The sequence below is a fragment of the Dicentrarchus labrax genome, unplaced genomic scaffold (assembly GCF_905237075.1).
Source record: "Dicentrarchus labrax unplaced genomic scaffold, dlabrax2021, whole genome shotgun sequence".
Classification (NCBI taxonomy): Eukaryota; Metazoa; Chordata; class Actinopteri; family Moronidae; genus Dicentrarchus; species Dicentrarchus labrax.
The window spans coordinates 12,759,292-12,776,865 of record NW_026136708.1 but is presented as its reverse complement, the minus strand read 5'-3'; the positions used below and the strand labels follow the sequence as shown (position 1 = coordinate 12,776,865).

Below are 17,574 nucleotides of genomic sequence, written 5' to 3'. Positions count from 1 at the left end.
ATTTAAGCATATTAAACCCACAAAAAGCAGCGGATGATGGACAAAAAGCTTCATTTATAAAAAGAAAATAACATTACATAATCAGTCTAGTAGAGAAAATCAAGGAAAACACAGGTCTCATGGCGTGTGTGTGTGTGTGTTGTGTGTGTGTGTGTGTGTGTGTGTGTGTGTGTAGGTGTTTCTGTGTGGAGTGTGTGGATCTGTTGGTAGGAGCTGGCTCGGCGGTGGCAGCCATCAAAGAAGACCCCTGGAACTGTTACATGTGCGGACCCCGGAGCACATACGGGTTACTTCGAAGACGGGACGACTGGCCCTGCAGACTACAGCACTTCTTTGCCAACAACCATGAACAGGAATTCGTACGTCTGACAGTTTCCACTTATTTCATTTGTGTTTATGATTGTTGATCAATAGTTCACAGTAGTGTTTGTAGGTATATGATTGAACAAGTTTAATGATGAAGCACAGATAAAACCTACAGAGTGTGTCCCTAAAATAGTTCTAAAGCTTTTAAGTGTTAAAATCATCACTTATCACAATTATACATTTAAAAAGAGCAAATTGAATTACCTTTTTTTTTTTTTAATTGAATTTGTTTTTAGGGCTCATTTGATCTTTATTATAACTAAGAGTAGCATTACTACCATGTACAAATACAAGTAAAAGTCCTAGATTCAAACTCTTTAATAAAGTAAAAGGGAAAAAAAGTGTTAGAATATCTGTAAAGTACTAAATTTAAAAGTAGTCATAATACAGAATGGCTGATATATTACTGGAAAATAATTATTGATTAATTGATACGTTCCTCACTTTAATGTAAATGGAGCTGGTAAATGTGGGTCTTTTTTATTAGAATAGATCTTTTTATATGTTGTATTTCAAATCTTAAATCTTAAAAGTAACTAGTAGCCAAATCAAACAAATGTAGTGGAGTAAATGGTACAATATACTGAAGAGTAGCGATATATAGCATTAAGTAACAAGTGCCTCAAAATCTCACACTTAATGAACTCCTATAACTCAACTCTATAACAGCAAAACAGTAATTTCAGTCCACACAACGCACTGTACGTCAGTTAGGTGTAGAAAATATAATATATTGGCCATCCTGTGTCTAATCTGCTATCATAACATAACTAGAAGAATTAGGCAAAATACATCACAGTTAAACGTCGAACATTAACATCTGGGGATTAGTGAGGCTTCTGCTCCAGGGCACATTTAAATTATCCATGACGGCTAATACACATCAAAACAGACCGTGTTCACATTCAATTATTGATGCTCTCAATCCAGACTTTTGCCGAGCAGATCGTCATCATAAATAAAGCTGCTGTGTTATGTGCTGTTCTGCCTTAAAGCTGTTGAAGTATTTGTCCGTTCTCATCAGTGTCTCTTCTCCCTTTTAACTCCTAACTGTTATTCAGGAGCCAGCCAAGTTGTATCCTCCAGTTGCAGCAGAGAAGAGGAAACCAATCAGAGTTCTCTCCCTGTTCGACGGCATTGCCACAGGTACATATGAGCAGGACTGCAACTAATGTGCATGATCTGTTAATTTATTTTTATTAATAGACGATGTCAGTCAGTCCACAGTTATAGGATGGACTGATATTCATGGTCTCCATAGGATGAATCCTACTGACTTTAGTGATCCTGTGACTTTTGCTCTGGCAACATCATGAGGTTGACATTTGCAGTTCTGAGTAAACTCAACAACTACTGGATGGATTGTCATTAGATTTACATCCATGTCTCCCTCAGGATGAATTATTATAACTCTGGTGATCTTTTAACTTTTCTTTACTCTGTAGTGCCGTCTAATACTTTTGTTTATAAACAAATACCTGCAAAACTAATGAAAAAGTTAGCATGCTTACACACTAAACCAAGATGGTAAACATGGTAAAATATTATACCTGCTTACATGTTCCCAGAGCTCCAGCTGGTGTGTTTATTTAGTTTTTTAGTCCAGAAACCAAAATTTAAAACAGGGATATAGAACAAAAGAGAGAGAGAGAGGCTGCAACCAGAGAATGTTAAGCATTTGTTTTGGATAAATAACTGGAACGACTGACTGATTGATACATTTTAACACTCATAGTGCAGAATTTGTTTTGAGGTCTTGTTGCTTAAACAAATTGTGAACATGAATGATTTTGCAGTGAAACCTCACTGCAGCTTTATTTAACCAGGGAGGTATCGCTGACAGACATAGGCTCAAACACACACACACACACACACACACACAGTTACACCAAGTGCATACCTGGAAGCTTCCCAGTCCTACCACAGTCTTTTATTAGCTAGTCACTGAGCAGCTCCACTGGGGGAGTTGGGGGGTTAAATATCTTTAATAAACAGCTCTCCAGATTTATGCTACTGGTTCTCTAACCTCACCACTGTAATGACTAATGAATGTATATCTGTGTGTGTGTGTGTGTGTGTGTGTGTGTGTGTGTGTGTGTGTGTGTGTGTGTGTGTGTGTGTGTGTGTGTGTGCACTCAGGGCTGTTGGTTCTGAAGGATTTGGGCATCCAGGTTGACAAATACGTTGCGTCTGAGGTGTGTGAAGACTCCATCACTGTCGGCATGGTTCGACACCAGGGTCGCATCATGTATGTGGGTGATGTACGCAATGTAACACACAAACATGTGAGTGAAATTCCTTTTTGCAGAATAATTGATTAATCTGTAACTTTTGGGGACTTTCACTCCTGAATTTAAAGCCACTTGTGTTCAGATCACACAAGCTCTAAGTGTAAGTAGTGCTTAGTACTTCTTATGTGCTAGCTGATTGTTTTGGATTGTTTCACTCCACCAAACCCCTACTACTCTTGTTCTGATGTTAAGTCCTACTATGTTTTACCTGTTAGATCGAAGAGTGGGGACCATTTGACCTGGTGATAGGAGGAAGCCCCTGCAACGACCTCTCCATAGTCAACCCTGCAAGAAAAGGCCTTTACGGTAAGAAGCAGTCTTTGAATAGAACTACAAACTACAAATGCTCGGAGGCCCTGATGATTGTCTAATTTTAAATAATGTAATTAAATATGGAGGCTGAACCTTCTCTACCTTCCTGCAGAGGGAACCGGACGGTTGTTTTTTGAGTTTTACCGTCTGCTGCACGAGGCTCGACCAAAGCCAGGCGATGAGCGGCCGTTCTTCTGGCTGTTTGAGAATGTGGTCGCGATGGGAGTCAGCGACAAACGGGACATCTCACGCTTTTTAGAGGTGCTGTGAACACACCCACTAAATACGGTTATTAAATACATTCATATGAATACAGATTCAGGCGAATCACTCACATTTAACCAGTGTGAGACGAAATATATGTCGGTGGTAGATTTACTGCCGTGTCAGGAAACATAAACCACCTACTTTATTATACATTTTGACTGTAAAATGTTTTATTAGAGCTTTTTATAGCAACACAAAAAGAAACTACAGCAAACAAAAAACAACAACAATTAAGCAGTTAACTTGAGCATAATGCATTTTACTATTTGTTTAATTTAATTATTAGGTTACATGTTGTTCACATCACAAAAAAACATCTTAAACTTTAAGAGAGTTGGAGAGCTCATGGGATTTTACATCTGTGAGCTGTAGTAAGATAATATAAACACACCTCTCGGACAGAAGATGTTCATAGTAAATGAAACAGGAAGTAAACCTGCTGTTCCTCCTCAGTGTAACCCAGTGATGATCGATGCCAAGGAGGTCTCTGCTGCCCACCGCGCTCGCTATTTCTGGGGCAACCTGCCAGGAATGTCCAGGTGATACAAACACACACCATTGTTACGATCAGTTTACTTTCTGTTAACTTCATTATACATTTTTCATGAATTTCTGAAGGAAAAAGTGCCTCTGATACATCGTTTTAATGCTTTGTCTCCATGTTTCGTTTAATGTCAGACCTCTCACACCCATGACGAATGACAAGCTCGACCTACAAGAGTGCCTCGAGCACGGACGTACAGCCAAGGTATGTACCGTTGTGAGCGTGTGTATGTGTGAGTTTGTGCTTATTATCTTGTGATATCTGATGTCCTGACTAGTGGTACAGTGAGATTGAGGGTTTTGACACAAGTTTGGGAAGTTTGTTAAAAAATGACGTATAGTCTTACTATAGTTCTTTAAATCCCAATGTTTATGTTAGAAAGCTGCTGTACGTAAAGAAAGATAGCTGTAGGATTAAATAAGGATTTGCGTGTGTGTGTCTGTCTGTGTTTGTGTGTTTGTGTGTTTGTGTGTGTTTGGTTCTGGATGTTAATTCCAGTTTGAGAAGTTGCGTACCATAACGACACGCTCCAACTCTGTGAAGCAGGGGAAAGATGAGCATTTCCCCGTCTTCATGGACAACAAGGAGGACATCCTCTGGTGTACCGAGATGGAAAGGTACAGTGGTGTGTGTTTGTGTTTGTGTTTGTGTCTGTGCCTCTGCTCTGTGTGCGTTATGTCCCTCTAATTTTATCCTGTATGGATGTTCACAAGTTCACAAAAGAATTAATATAAGTGTATTTCTAAGTTCTTTTGATTTGTGTTTGTGTTTCTAATCTGCATGGTGTTGTAGTTCTTAAATAACTCAGTACACCTGTTTGATTAGGTGACAATGTGTTATGTTATGTTATGTTATGTTATGTTATGTTATGTTTAATTTAAGTTCCAGCATTTTCTGCCTTAATCGTCCTTTTATTAAATTAAGTTTAATTTTTTTGAATTTTCTGATCTGTATTGTAACACATTGGTGACCAAATCCAGATATACTGTATATAACTGTAGTCTCTTTTTCTTTTTGTGCAACGTTTCCTGTTAAAACAACATTAAACTTATATCAGAGGTTAAAAATAATTCATAAGTCAATTTTAGAGATGTTTTACTTATACTTTAACTAAACCATTTATATTTTTTTTAAATGTCAGATTAGATTGATTGTCCCCAGAACAGCTCATCAAATCCTAACTCTGAAATGGTTTGCACAAAAAGTAGAAATTGCCTAACTTATCATTATAAAGTAAATGTTATAGAATAATGACACCAGCTGTATTTAGATTTATTCTTGCTTTCACCATGCATTTCTGTCCTCCATTTTCCTGGGTAAATGATGTCTCCTTTATAGACTAAATGAATAAACAAAGTCACACCTTTTCTCCTTAACATTAACGTCACTACCCCCCTCCACCCCGACGCTTGCCCCTGCTGTAGTTAAGTCAAAGCAATAACGTTAACCAAACTGTGTTATTACTATAAAATGCACATCATTACAGTAGTGTTTTCCTACTATTACTATATTACTATATACTACTCTATATACTATTACTATTACTATACTTTTATTTACAATCTGGTGTTGATCATTTCTTTACGGAGCTAAAATCATCATCTTTGAGATAACTGAAAAATGTCTTTTTCTTTTAAGAAAACATTACATTACATAGATTATGTAAGATCAGTTTTGTCTGGTCAGAGATACTGCAACTTTCTTCACTAATTGATTAATTGTTTATTGTTTTAAATAGTGAAGAATAACAAAATTATGTCTTCAAATAGCTTTTTTTCTGATCAACAGTTCAAAACCACAAAATATTCAAAATTTACATCAATAAGAGAAAAAGCGAATTGTAATGAATCCTCATATTTGGGAAACCAGTAAATGTTTGAACTATTGATCCATTAACTAATTGTTTCAGCTCTGCTTCATAAATAATTTATCATTAACTAAAAAAGAAATTGTCCTGTGTGTTCCCAGGGTGTTTGGTTTCCCCGTCCACTACACCGACGTGTCCAACATGAGTCGTCTGGCCAGGCAAAGGCTTCTGGGACGTTCCTGGAGCGTCCCAGTCATCAGGCACCTCTTCGCGCCGCTCAAGGAGTACTTCGCCTGCAACTAGTCACGCACCACCAACTCTCTCTCTCTGTCTCACACACACACACACACACATACATACATACACACACACATAAGAGTATGTCATGACAGACACACACACAGATAAGAACACAGAGTATACAGTTAGTACATGAAGGTTGGCTGACGCGGTATGACAAAGATGACCGGACATACACACATATACACACACATACACACTGTAAAGGACTGCTTCCCTAGATCCCATGTAGACCACTGGCTGACCTTAGTCCCCCGGTGCTACCTTGCTGATTACACACACACACACACACACACACAACACACACACACATACTGGTGCAGGGTCTCTGTACTGTATTTGTTCACACACAACTTCCTGTCCGACCTTGAAACTGGTGTCTTCTTGCTTTACTGTGTCGTAGTAGCTGGAGTTCAAAAACCTCCAGGGGGGTTGCAACACTGACATGAGATGCCCCGACTTTTTCTGTTTTTAACAATTCTCTGAATACAACAACACACCAATGAATCCCTCTGAACCGTAACACTTAACTCAACTGTATTCAAGCGTAGTGAAAGTGCTGCTGGTGTATTACAGTGCAATGAACACACACACACACACACACACACACACACACACACATACACCAGTTAACGCTTGTGGTGCTGGTCAGGTAGTGATAGATTTCCAAATGGTGCCACTTTAATACAACACTTTTAAAGTTTTTGGTGCTCTTGGAGACTGAATGGTCTCTGGTTGTTTCAGTCGCTACAGTTTTGTGTCCCTAATTAACAAGCATGTGGAGGCAACACCAGGCAAGAGAGGTGCATTTTTTAAACATCTATTTATTTGTCAAATTTAGCGAGAGTGTGCAAAGGGAGCGTCCAAAAAGACAAACAACGGCAACTGTATTCAGATAGATTCATGTGAAGCCTTTTTTTTTAACGTGACTACAACTAAATCAGATTGTAAAAGCTGCTCTGGAGGTTCAAATGATATCAGTAGCTGAGTTAAACCTCAGTGGGTTGAAATATTGAAATAAAAGAGGGTAATACCACAGTCCATTGTTCTTGTTTGTTACCCTGTATCTCCATAGTGCCTAATGTTAATAGAATCCACATCAGCTTCCACCAGTGAAGTAGCTAATGTTCCTGGGGATGTAAATACAGACAAATATACACGAGACAAAGTCTAGACGTTGACATCAACAAAATAAAAAGACTAATAATAGTAATAATAGTAGTGATGGAAAGCCTTGTAACTGTCTCCATCTCCACAGTTTAGAGTGCCCTCTAGTGGGCAGACAGACCAGTATAAAGTGAGTGCATAACAAGGAAACACTCTCATGTTGGGTTAAGTCAATCCTTTGTGTTCCACAGAGTTACTGTTAGCAGTCACTGGATTAGAAAAACATGTAAAATAAAGACAGAATAAAGTCAGCTTTTATACTTATTACATAGTCATTCGCTATATATATATATATATACAATATTGCTGCATGTCTCTTAGTTGTGAGGACCTACATCCACTGTTAGGTTTCCGTACAACAAGCACTCGTGTGCTGTTTAAAAACTCATACTGTTTTGATTGTTTCTTGGTGGTTTTTGCAATGTTTTAGGCAGTGATTGTACATTAAGGCTAGCTAATGCTTTGGTGAATATACTGTAATATACTGTACACTAGTAGCATCTTAAGAATGGGTCTATTGCCTCATGCTGGTATGCAATACTTACTCAACAACATTCGTGCTCTTGTATTGCATTGATTACTGTTATTCAAATGACTGTGATGTTCATCTTAATGGTGCAGAATTGGAATAATACTGTCTGTCACTTTAGTAATTATGTCACTTGCCTGATTGATAGATGTCACTGTACCAAACCTCGGCCTACTTAATGGGATCGTATCATTAAGTAGGCAGTGAAAGTCGACACTATTTTAAGCCTACAGTGGTAATTATGTTGATGTACTTTCTGTTCAAATAATCTGAAGACAAAGGCCCGAAAAAACAGTTATACTGTGAAAAAAAACAATATAAGGTAGTCTTTCTATGTAGCTTGGTTAACTTTGGTGTGGCTCAGTTTGTTTTCACCCATCATGAGAGTGGCTTTCATTATGTGTGACACATTATGCACTGTCTCTATAGCTATCTGGGTCGCACATATTGTGACCTTCCAACATCACGAATGCAAGCCAACAGCATAATTTTTATCTAATTTTTTTTTAAAAACAAGAAGAAGGTGGATGTTTTGGCAAAACATGTCTCTTTAAAAGTCTGCTCTAAAACACAATCGATCTTCAGCTCCACCAAACACGTTTTGATACATCCGGTGAGATTGTTTGTACCTCCAGAGCAGCACCGCAAACTAAAACACAGATAGATCTTTTTTAGTTGTTTTTAAGGGCAGAAGTGAAAGGAAGTCAATGGAGGATTAAACCTGAACCCTTCCAATTACTGTACAGCTTCTCTTGTGTCTCAATCTCAGTGTCGCAAATTTTACGTCTGGTTTAAAGTGACCAGTAGTCACAGTCCACCAGCCCTTGCAGTTACGCTCCTACTTTGTTTCATAGGGACCCTAAATGTCCTCAAGTTACTGCAGCGATATCCACTAAAACCAGACGCAGACCTTTAATCTGTAGACAATATGCTGGTTTTCTATTTCCTAAGACTGAAGCAGCCCTGTTTAAATAATGATCCTTCCTTATGTCACAAGATACAGTTGTACCACCTGACTTGGGTGTTTCTTCTGCCTTTTGCCCAATGCATGCTGGGAAAAACTCAGATGCTCTGTGACCCTGAATAGGAATAAGCAAGTAAAAGAAAATGGCTTGTCATCAAATAAAATGTTTCCAAGACTATTACACACACAGACAGTGTGTGTAAACAACATACTGATGTTTTTATTTACACAGGGCTGTCTTTTGAGAAAACATCTCTTTCAGTCTGGTGCTTTTGGTCCTCAGACGACCATCTTTTTCCAGGAAGCCTTCCGATCCTCTGACCTTCCTCAGATACCAGCTAACAACTGGACACATGCAGTCTATGCTGACACACACACACACACACACACACACACACACGTACACACACACACACACGGCACAACAACAACAAAAACCAACAATAAACCAGCAGGTTCAAAGTTTTTTCCATCATGTTTACTCTCCGTTTATACAACCAACCTTCAGGTGCTTTTTAAACTCAGCTCTTTTTTACAGTGCTCTTGCAGGTGGCACTCTCACACACACACACACACACACACACACACATTTGCTGTAAACGCAATGCAAACGCTTCTCTAAACTCATTTAGCTACAAAACACAGCATCCACACACACACGTGCATACACACTGTGTTTTTGCTGGCCGCCTGTTGCCATCAGGCTTCCCACAGCGCTGCTGGGTGTGACATCATCACCCTGCTTCCAAGGTGCTCCCAAAACCCGCCTCCCTCTCCAACCCCCCTACCCCCACTCCCTCACCCCCAGGTGCTGCATGTCAGTCAGTCAGTGTAATCTCCGATTCCATGTTAGATTAGGGAGTAATGATCATAATAATAATGGTAATAATAATTACAATAATAATCTGTTATTGTGTGTGTGTGTACTGTTCCAGGTTGGTGCTCAGTTCAGTTCAGTCTCAGCCTAGAGGGGAGAGAGAGGCTAGAGAAAGCATATATTACAGTTAGTATAGTGACTTGTTCTATTGTACCCAAGGATGCCAGAAGAAATTGTTAAACTGATGAGCTACAGGACACTTTCAAACCAGAGCCGGTTGAAATAACACCACATGGAGAAGAAAGAAAATAATTGAGTTCACATTTTCTGATGTCTTGTGAAACGCTTGACAGTTTTACCAAAGCCTGCAAGTAAAGATTATTTTCTTTATGAATTAATCTGCAGATTATTTCCAAGGTTAATCATTTGAGAGAGCAAAAGAAAACATCAGCAAATAGAGAAGAATGCTAATAGTAATATAATAAAAATTAATGTGAGGTCAAAATCAAATCTTTAGTTTAACCAAAACCCAAAGATATTCAGTTCACTATCAGAAGAAAATAGAAAATATTCACATTTGAGAAGATGAGAATTTAAATCACTTTAAACAATTAATCACTTAATTAATACAAAATTATTGCAGACAAATGTTCATTCGACAAATCGATTAATCGTTTTATTAAATTGCAAGGTGACACAGAATTCATGAAGACTAGTTGCGTTAACTGGTGTGATCAAAACGTCCTGGTTTATTTGCACGTGTTAAAATCAAACTATATAAGTAAAATCAAGTTATCTGTTAACACAGTGGTTCAAAACCTCCCCAAAGGGTCCAAACATAAGTCAGAGGCGTCACGAACTGATAGTGGCAGCGCCAGAGTTTTTTTTCTGGTTCAACTACGGTGGGGCTCAAATCAATGTGAATATATATTCAATAAAACAACACCCTCCCACAGCTAGAAACACACACACACACACACACAGAGAGAGAGAGAGAGAGACAGTATAGTTAATAGTTACGTTGTCCTGAAGCCATATATAGTCTCCCACACAACAGCCAAGAGTCAAAACACATCTCCAACAAATGAAGTATGTTCATTAGGCAACAGGACCGCAGCAAGGAAGAGCATAAAACAGGCAACACGCAAAACGCAATAACAAAGTCAGCAAAGTTTCCAAAAACAACAACAACAATATTAAAAACTGAGATTTTCAAATGAGTACAATCCGCCGGTTTTTGTGATTGGAGGCAAAGATGTCGATGATGCGCTGAATATCCAAAGTCTTTGTCCTTTGTTTACTGATGGACAACAGCGCCAAGTCGCTGTTTCGGGTATCACCGCTGCTGTTCCGTAGATAGTTCTTAATCCGACGGAGGCAGGAGAAACTGCGTTCGCACGAAGCAGAGGTCACGGGCAGGGTCAGTGAAATACTGAACTTGGTGTAGCTCTGCTGTCAGATTTTTCTCAGTCACTCCATAGAACTGCGCCATGGGCTGCAGACATTTCTTGTCTAGGAAAGCCGCATGTTTGGGGCTGAGTGCTAAGACTCCCATTAAAACGCCTCTGTTGAGAAACGTCTTCTTATTTCACCCACAAGTCTGTCAATTACTGGGTAATAACAATGTGTGCGCAGCGCATCTGGAGTTGTAACAGGTGTGTGCTCAGCTGAGGCCTCGACAACAAACTCCTGAAGAATTTGAGGAGGCCATGCCTGTCTCTTTTTGCGTGTCCCGTCCTGGCTCACACCGGCTTTGGTGCACAGGTCCGCTGCTCTGTCCCGAATGTCAACCCACGACTCTTCTGCGCGTTTGTCTGACAATGTCGCTATGACTGACTCTGATAAGTCTATTGTGGATGCAAGCTCAAGAGTGGGAGATTGGAGCTGGTCACATGAATTTTGTGACCCGGAATAGCTCCTCGAAAAGTGTGAGAAGCAGGACAAACTGTTCATCAACAAGTCCATTCACAGCCCTGGCCTCAGTTTTCCTCCGTGCATTAGGCTGAGACATGATATCTAGCAGTGTCGCCGGTGTGTGTCAGATAGGCTCTTAAGTTCAACGGGCTGTGTTCAGTTTTCAAAAAACTCTGCTGCTGCTTCAACGTTGACGCCACATCAACCAAAACGTTCGCGCCATGACACAAGAAGGCCTATTGGGCGTTCCTGGTCGACCAATCGCAATTCATACTTTGCAGTCACGTGGTTACCATGGATACAACTTCATCTGTCTATTATAACATTAGTAACGTTACATTTCGAGTGACGTAGATTTAATAGACGTAATTGAAGTCAGAAAACAATCACAGTGATCTTGATTTTGGATATGGACGTTTATTTAGTTTGACAAATTCCATACCAGGACTTGAATTACAGCGTGTTATATGTCAAATCACATGAGGAAATTATTGCCTTGGTTTTTCCGTTCAGTACGTAGTACGACGTTACGACGTACAAAAGAATGAACGCATTTATTTTGATGGGTGGGCCATGTTGCAAAACCTCGTAGATAATTGCAACACCAGAACATTGAATGAAACAACGCAATTGTTGTTAGTTTTAATTTACTTGGGTGAAAACAAAGCGCAGCGCTGTTTCTCCGCCTTCGCTGAATGACTGCCAGGGGAAACGACGACGTCCTGGTGAGATCCTTGATTAGTTTACTGGGTTTCGTTGCTGGAGGACGATGTTCTTTCCCGCCAGCCAGTAGTTGTGATGTGCAAAGTATGAATTGTCCTCAACGACTAGAAATAGAAATATAGACTAGTCCTACACGTAAATGTAAGCATATTAAGATGTAATTGGACTAACGTTCTGTAGATGGCTTAGCTTGCTAACGTTAGTTCTATAATACATTTACAGACTACTAGATCTTATTTTGAAACTTCTGTTGAGAAACACTAACTAGCGAATGTTATATTAAACTGGATGTTGACAGTTACAGTTCAGCAAGAAAGGTGAAGAAGAAGGGGCGTTCCAGTCAGCGAAAACAGGAACCCCCACCAGCACAAGAACGCTCATTTGTGGCTGCAGTTGGATGATATTGGGCTTTTGGAGCCAGACGTAACTGCAACGCCATCGTAACACTGTCCGACACTCATGTTTTTGTCAATATTGCACGGTGATAGAGTCTGTTGTATGCTTCTCAGGAGGGAGTCGGTGTCCAGGCCATCTGCATGCACCTTGTCTCCTTTTAAATACCGCACAACAATGGAAATCTGTTCACTTTTACGGATATCTTTGCTTTCGTCAACCATTAGGGCAAAATGTTCTGCTTCTCGGGTTTCTGCACTTATTTAATTTCTGACCATGTCAGCCATAATTTCAAAAATCTAGTTTTGAATGTCTTTATGTGTCTATTTGGCATTTCTGGGATTATCCTTCAGTTTCTTGGCTACTGTCTGGTCAAACTCACCAGTTACGTTCAAAGTTGCCCTTATTTTCTCACCCCTCATCCTCTCGATGACCTCGGTGAGCAATGCCTTGGCAGGCAGTATAACGCAGGGACAAAACCACAGCCCTCATGTACTCTCTGTTTTCTTGTACGATTTTTGAATGACCCGCATCTATCATGTTTCCCAATCTTGAGCCATCTTTCGTTGCCAGTTTAAATTCAGCCCATGCCTCCATGGCGAACTTGTGTACCGCACTTGCGTTGTGTTTTTTAAAGGCTTCTGTTGCGTGTTTCCAGTTCTTATATCCATTAGAAAAGGCTGGCTCTGAATGGAACCGGTGCCCACCACCACCCAAAAAATGTCGGCAGGCGAAGCAGAAAGTTGCGTCCATCTCGAATATTCAAGCCAGCTGTATGTGTCAAACCAGGCACATGGAAGACGTGGGACCGGAGTGGTCGTCTTCCCCTGCAGGTGTCAAATGTGTGTCCGTAGTTTTATCCAACACGCCCGCCACCGCAATCTGTTGTTCCGTCCGACGACGTTTAAGAACAAATTTATCCATGATAAATTTTGACCTGAGCTTATGACTGTAACCCGCTAATATTATCTACAGACGTATGTACGTCACTCATGACAGTTGTCATCGCAGCTGCCTGAATGCCGTCACAACGTGGAGGCGCTGTTGGACTCAGCACTTCTCTTGGTTTTATGGTAGGGCTATCACAATTCTTGATGGGGCTATAGCCCAACCAAGCCCTACCCTGGCGCCGCCTATGCCAACTGATTAAGTGTAAAGAAACAAATCTGTCAGTTACTTATTTTATATCATTATATTGGCCTCAAAGCACTGGTGTGCACAGACTTTTTGATGGGCAGGGGTGGAAAGAAAAAAAGGGCACATATAGCGCGTCCTCACCACTGCAGAGGGCACTTTAGACACGTTTTATATGTTATACAAATGGAACATTATATAGCCTTAAAACAGACTAACTAGACCGACTACTCAGGTTAGTTTGCTGTTAGGATCAGCATCCACGAGAACTGTGTGGATTACAACATTGGACTGTGAAGAACACACAGCAACATGGCTGTATGAAGGAAATAAATCCCTAGGGGGTCTGGGTGTCTTCCCCCAGAACATTTTCAATTAAGTAGATGCCATTTCCTGTATTCTAGTGCATTTTAACACCATATTAACACCAGATAATCCAAACTGGTTCTGTGAAATATAGTTCTGGCTCAATATAGATCAACAAAGGGCCCAACATAAATAGCCTTCTCAATAGCATTAGCCTACTAACAAGACTTTCTGTCCTGACTTGCAAGCAAAAGTTTAAAAGGCATTTTCAAGAAAGCATTTTTAAAAATTATCCCAGATGCTTAGTCGGCAGGGAGTCAACTTAAACCTGGTGGAAACCCTGATATGCAATGCTAACCCAACTTTTAACTTTACTTGTTAGCTTTGAAAAGCTATTCCCACAAGACGTAGTGACGTAGCTCCTCCTTAAAAATACAATAGGCATCTCTACCTAATAATACAACTCAGAAGAGGACAGTTGAGTGTTTTTTCCACCCAAGAGGGCAATTTAGTGTATTAAGCCAAACAAGAGGGCACTTTAGCACATATTTTGGCTCCCAAGAGGGCACTTTAGCACGCGTTTTTCAACAATTGGGCCACGCCCGCCCCCCGCACATCACTGCCTCAAAGCCTCTAAAAAAAACCTTAAAGGAGACAAGTGCAAGTACAACAAATCACTCTTCAATTGAACTGCTCACAAACAGTCAGTAACACTACGGCTGTAACCTGTGATGAAGGAACCACTGTGTTAAGACCTAATAAAAGAGAGATTTTAAGTCTTTTAAAAAAAATTTCTGTAAGACTTTAAAGAAGATGTTTGTTGGATGTTTTGGAAGATGAAGATCAGATGACTGAAGATATTAACATACATCATAGATTGTAAGAAGTTCAGTTACCTGAGTGTGTTGAAACGGTCGTGTGACGAGGGGTTACAACCAGCTTCGTTGTAAAAGGCTCACAAACGGTCAGAACTTCAGCTCATTGTTTTCAGGTGGTGTTATTTCAACACATCTCTGTTTGAGAGTGCAGTCGGACAAAGGCGAGAGGAATGGAGTCGATGTTTTTAAAATGATGGGTGACACGGTGATGATGTTTCTGTTCGCCTATCGACAGCTTTTAGGCTGAGTGACGCGTTGTTTTCAACACTGATCCACTTAAACCACATACACACAAAACACTGTTATTACCACAGAGCAGACGACGCTCAGACGCAGAGACACATGCACAACACTTACAAATACAATGCTGTGGCGCATTCAGACACTCATCTCATGGATTAAATGAAAGATGAGCTTTTAGGAAAAGGAGGACCTGGTGGTGTTTCAAAAGGTGCTAAAATTTTATCTGAAAATAAGAAAAATATATTGTTAGGAGTATAAATCAAGTTTGTCTTTACAATGACTGTATTTAAGTTTGTCGTAGTAATGAAAAGGCACTATTATTATTTTACTCTTGTATGAATATGGACTAATTAAAAAGGCATTTTAACTTTGTACTTGAACAATGTAAGAAATGAAACGTGAATAAAAAAAAGACTGTTTCTTGTGATTCAGCCTGAAGGCTCAGTGTTATCTGCCTTTATGTCAGGGAAGGGTCCAAAAGTCACAATTCAATTTGAGTTTCTCTTTTTAACAGCTTATTAAATGAAGCTTGGTGTCAAGTTCAATCAGGAAGAGCTCCTCATTCTCTCACTCTCCTTTCTAATCAGCGGACAATGCTGGCCTTTACTCCTTCAGTTAAACCAATCAGACTCAGCCACAATCTCCTCCATGACCCCCCATCCACCTCTTTCACCTCCAGACATCAGAGCTCTGCTCTTCAACACATCCAGATCTTTATTCTCTTCATTCACCACCACAGAGTCTAGACTCCATCAGTTGGTTTCCTATATTAATCACAGCTTCACCAACTCCCTTCAAAGACAATTACATCACGATGGGGTCTAACGCCAAAGACTTTCCACACTTCTCATCTTCATTGTGCACGTTCAGAGTCTCTCCTGATTGAACTGTCTCTCTGTTGAGGCTCAGTAAAATCTGCTGACATCAGATCAACACAATAACACTCAGCACTTTCTTCGTCTGTCTGTTAGTGTGTGTGATCGACAGTTTGTCACTTGTGAGAGGTTTGTTTCAGACCACAGGAGCTGGCCCACAGCGCCAGGAACTAGTTTTAATAACTGAATTATTTGATTTAGAAGTCAAAATTGTTACACCCCCAATGTCAGTATATGTCTATGGGCTTTAAATATGATAATGCATGTTTAAATAAGGTCAGTACCAAATGTTTCCAGTGTGGATAGAAATATGTTCAAAGAAAAAACTTCCCCTTTTACCAAACTTGCTAAAAAATGTTCCACTTTACATCAATAATGACAGTTTTAGGCAGCCTTTACCTGTACCTCGGCACTGTTGCTAAGTTTGTAGGGCCCTTTTATTGACAAAAGGTGTTTCTGTTTCACCTGTGTGTGGAGTTTTGTGAAGCAGAAAATTCAGAAGTTGAAAGACTCACAAAACAGACAACAATGTAAGTATACTGCAACTATACACACACCATATTTTACTAAGCTACTAAGGTAAAACTGTGTCTCAGTGAGCCCTACCAGCCTTATGATAGATTACATCATGATATAAATGAAGTCTATAAAATGCCAAAGGCAAGACTGCAGTAGCCCTTCCTCGCTGATAGTTTAATTAATTATTTATCATACAGCTGTTATACTCAGATAATATTCAGGAAGTCATCAGCCCTGCTCCATAAATCCTCATCTGCCTACAGTTCAGACAGACAGGTAGTAACTTATTCATCAGTTTGACACCTGTAAGAAACCTCTGTTCACACTGCTCTCACCTCCTTAATACCCACCACAGCACCAGTCAGCCCTGCTGCCAAAGGGGGAGCAACCTGTGTCCATGCTGTGGCCCTTCAGCCCCATATTGTTGCCTTCAAGTGCTCCTTGTAAGCCCTTGTGAGTGAAGTGTAGCATTCAAGTGCCCCGGTTCAGAAATAATACCAAAAACTGGATGCAGTGACTTCAGAGGATTGTTTTTATTGTTGTTGTTGTTGTCGTGCAGTGTTTCATCTGGTCAGTACAGCTTTTATTTTGTGATGCAGCAGCAGATCAAAATAGAGAAAATGTCACTGATATCAGGGGGAAATTCAATATTTTCTCACTACTTTATGCAGGGTTAGTGGAAGGTGCATTAATCTAATTTTAGCAACCTGACTTGAAATGTTACCACTGAGTGACAGAGTTTTCTATTTATTTTACGTCGCTTGCAGAATTGTTTACATTGTTGTAAATATTCTTGTAAAATGTTATATGTATGTGGGTAGTCTTCTTAGAGAGCTTGGGCAACGGTAATAGTAGGTACTGATGTGGACCCCTAAAGCCTAATGGGATTTATACTATTGAATACTTTTCAAAAACAGATATACAACTGTTTAAAAATTAAATAAATTATTAGTATAATAGTAGTATAATTCTTAGTTTGGTCACCTGTCTTAGTCTTACTGATGTAAAAACAATATTTTTAGAGTTGACAGAACAATGTAACCACAAGGTCCATTAGTATCGGTTCTGAATTATTATATAACTTTATATTGAGATTTATTAGAAGACTTTGTGGTGAGATTGTTTGGTAAACCACTTTAAAAATGAACACTGAACTTTTAATCTCAATATATTTACAACACAATAGATACAACAATTATTTATAATTTACATTTATAAAAAATAT

At 39.6% G+C, this 17,574-nt stretch overlaps 1 protein-coding gene across 13 annotated transcripts in view; it reads left to right on the top strand.

Moving 5' to 3' along the window:
- dnmt3aa (DNA (cytosine-5-)-methyltransferase 3 alpha a) overlaps positions 1 to 15,382 on the top strand; it is a 63,918-nt gene extending 48,536 nt beyond the window's left edge. For 10 of the 13 annotated variants that reach the window (XM_051410036.1, XM_051410039.1, XM_051410038.1 and 7 more), the window contains 9 exons: positions 176 to 359; positions 1,428 to 1,512; positions 2,506 to 2,651; positions 2,873 to 2,963; positions 3,082 to 3,230; positions 3,690 to 3,775; positions 3,915 to 3,984; positions 4,279 to 4,397; positions 5,749 to 15,382. In XM_051410036.1, coding sequence (XP_051265996.1) covers positions 176 to 359; positions 1,428 to 1,512; positions 2,506 to 2,651; positions 2,873 to 2,963; positions 3,082 to 3,230; positions 3,690 to 3,775; positions 3,915 to 3,984; positions 4,279 to 4,397; positions 5,749 to 5,890 — 1,072 coding nt within the window. In that variant the 3' untranslated portion in view covers positions 5,891 to 15,382. The remainder of the gene's footprint in view (positions 1 to 175; positions 360 to 1,427; positions 1,513 to 2,505; positions 2,652 to 2,872; positions 2,964 to 3,081; positions 3,231 to 3,689; positions 3,776 to 3,914; positions 3,985 to 4,278; positions 4,398 to 5,748) is intronic. The other 3 variants (XM_051410042.1, XM_051410044.1, XM_051410040.1) reach the window with 2 other exon arrangements.
- The last annotated feature ends 2,192 nt before the right edge of the window (positions 15,383 to 17,574 follow it).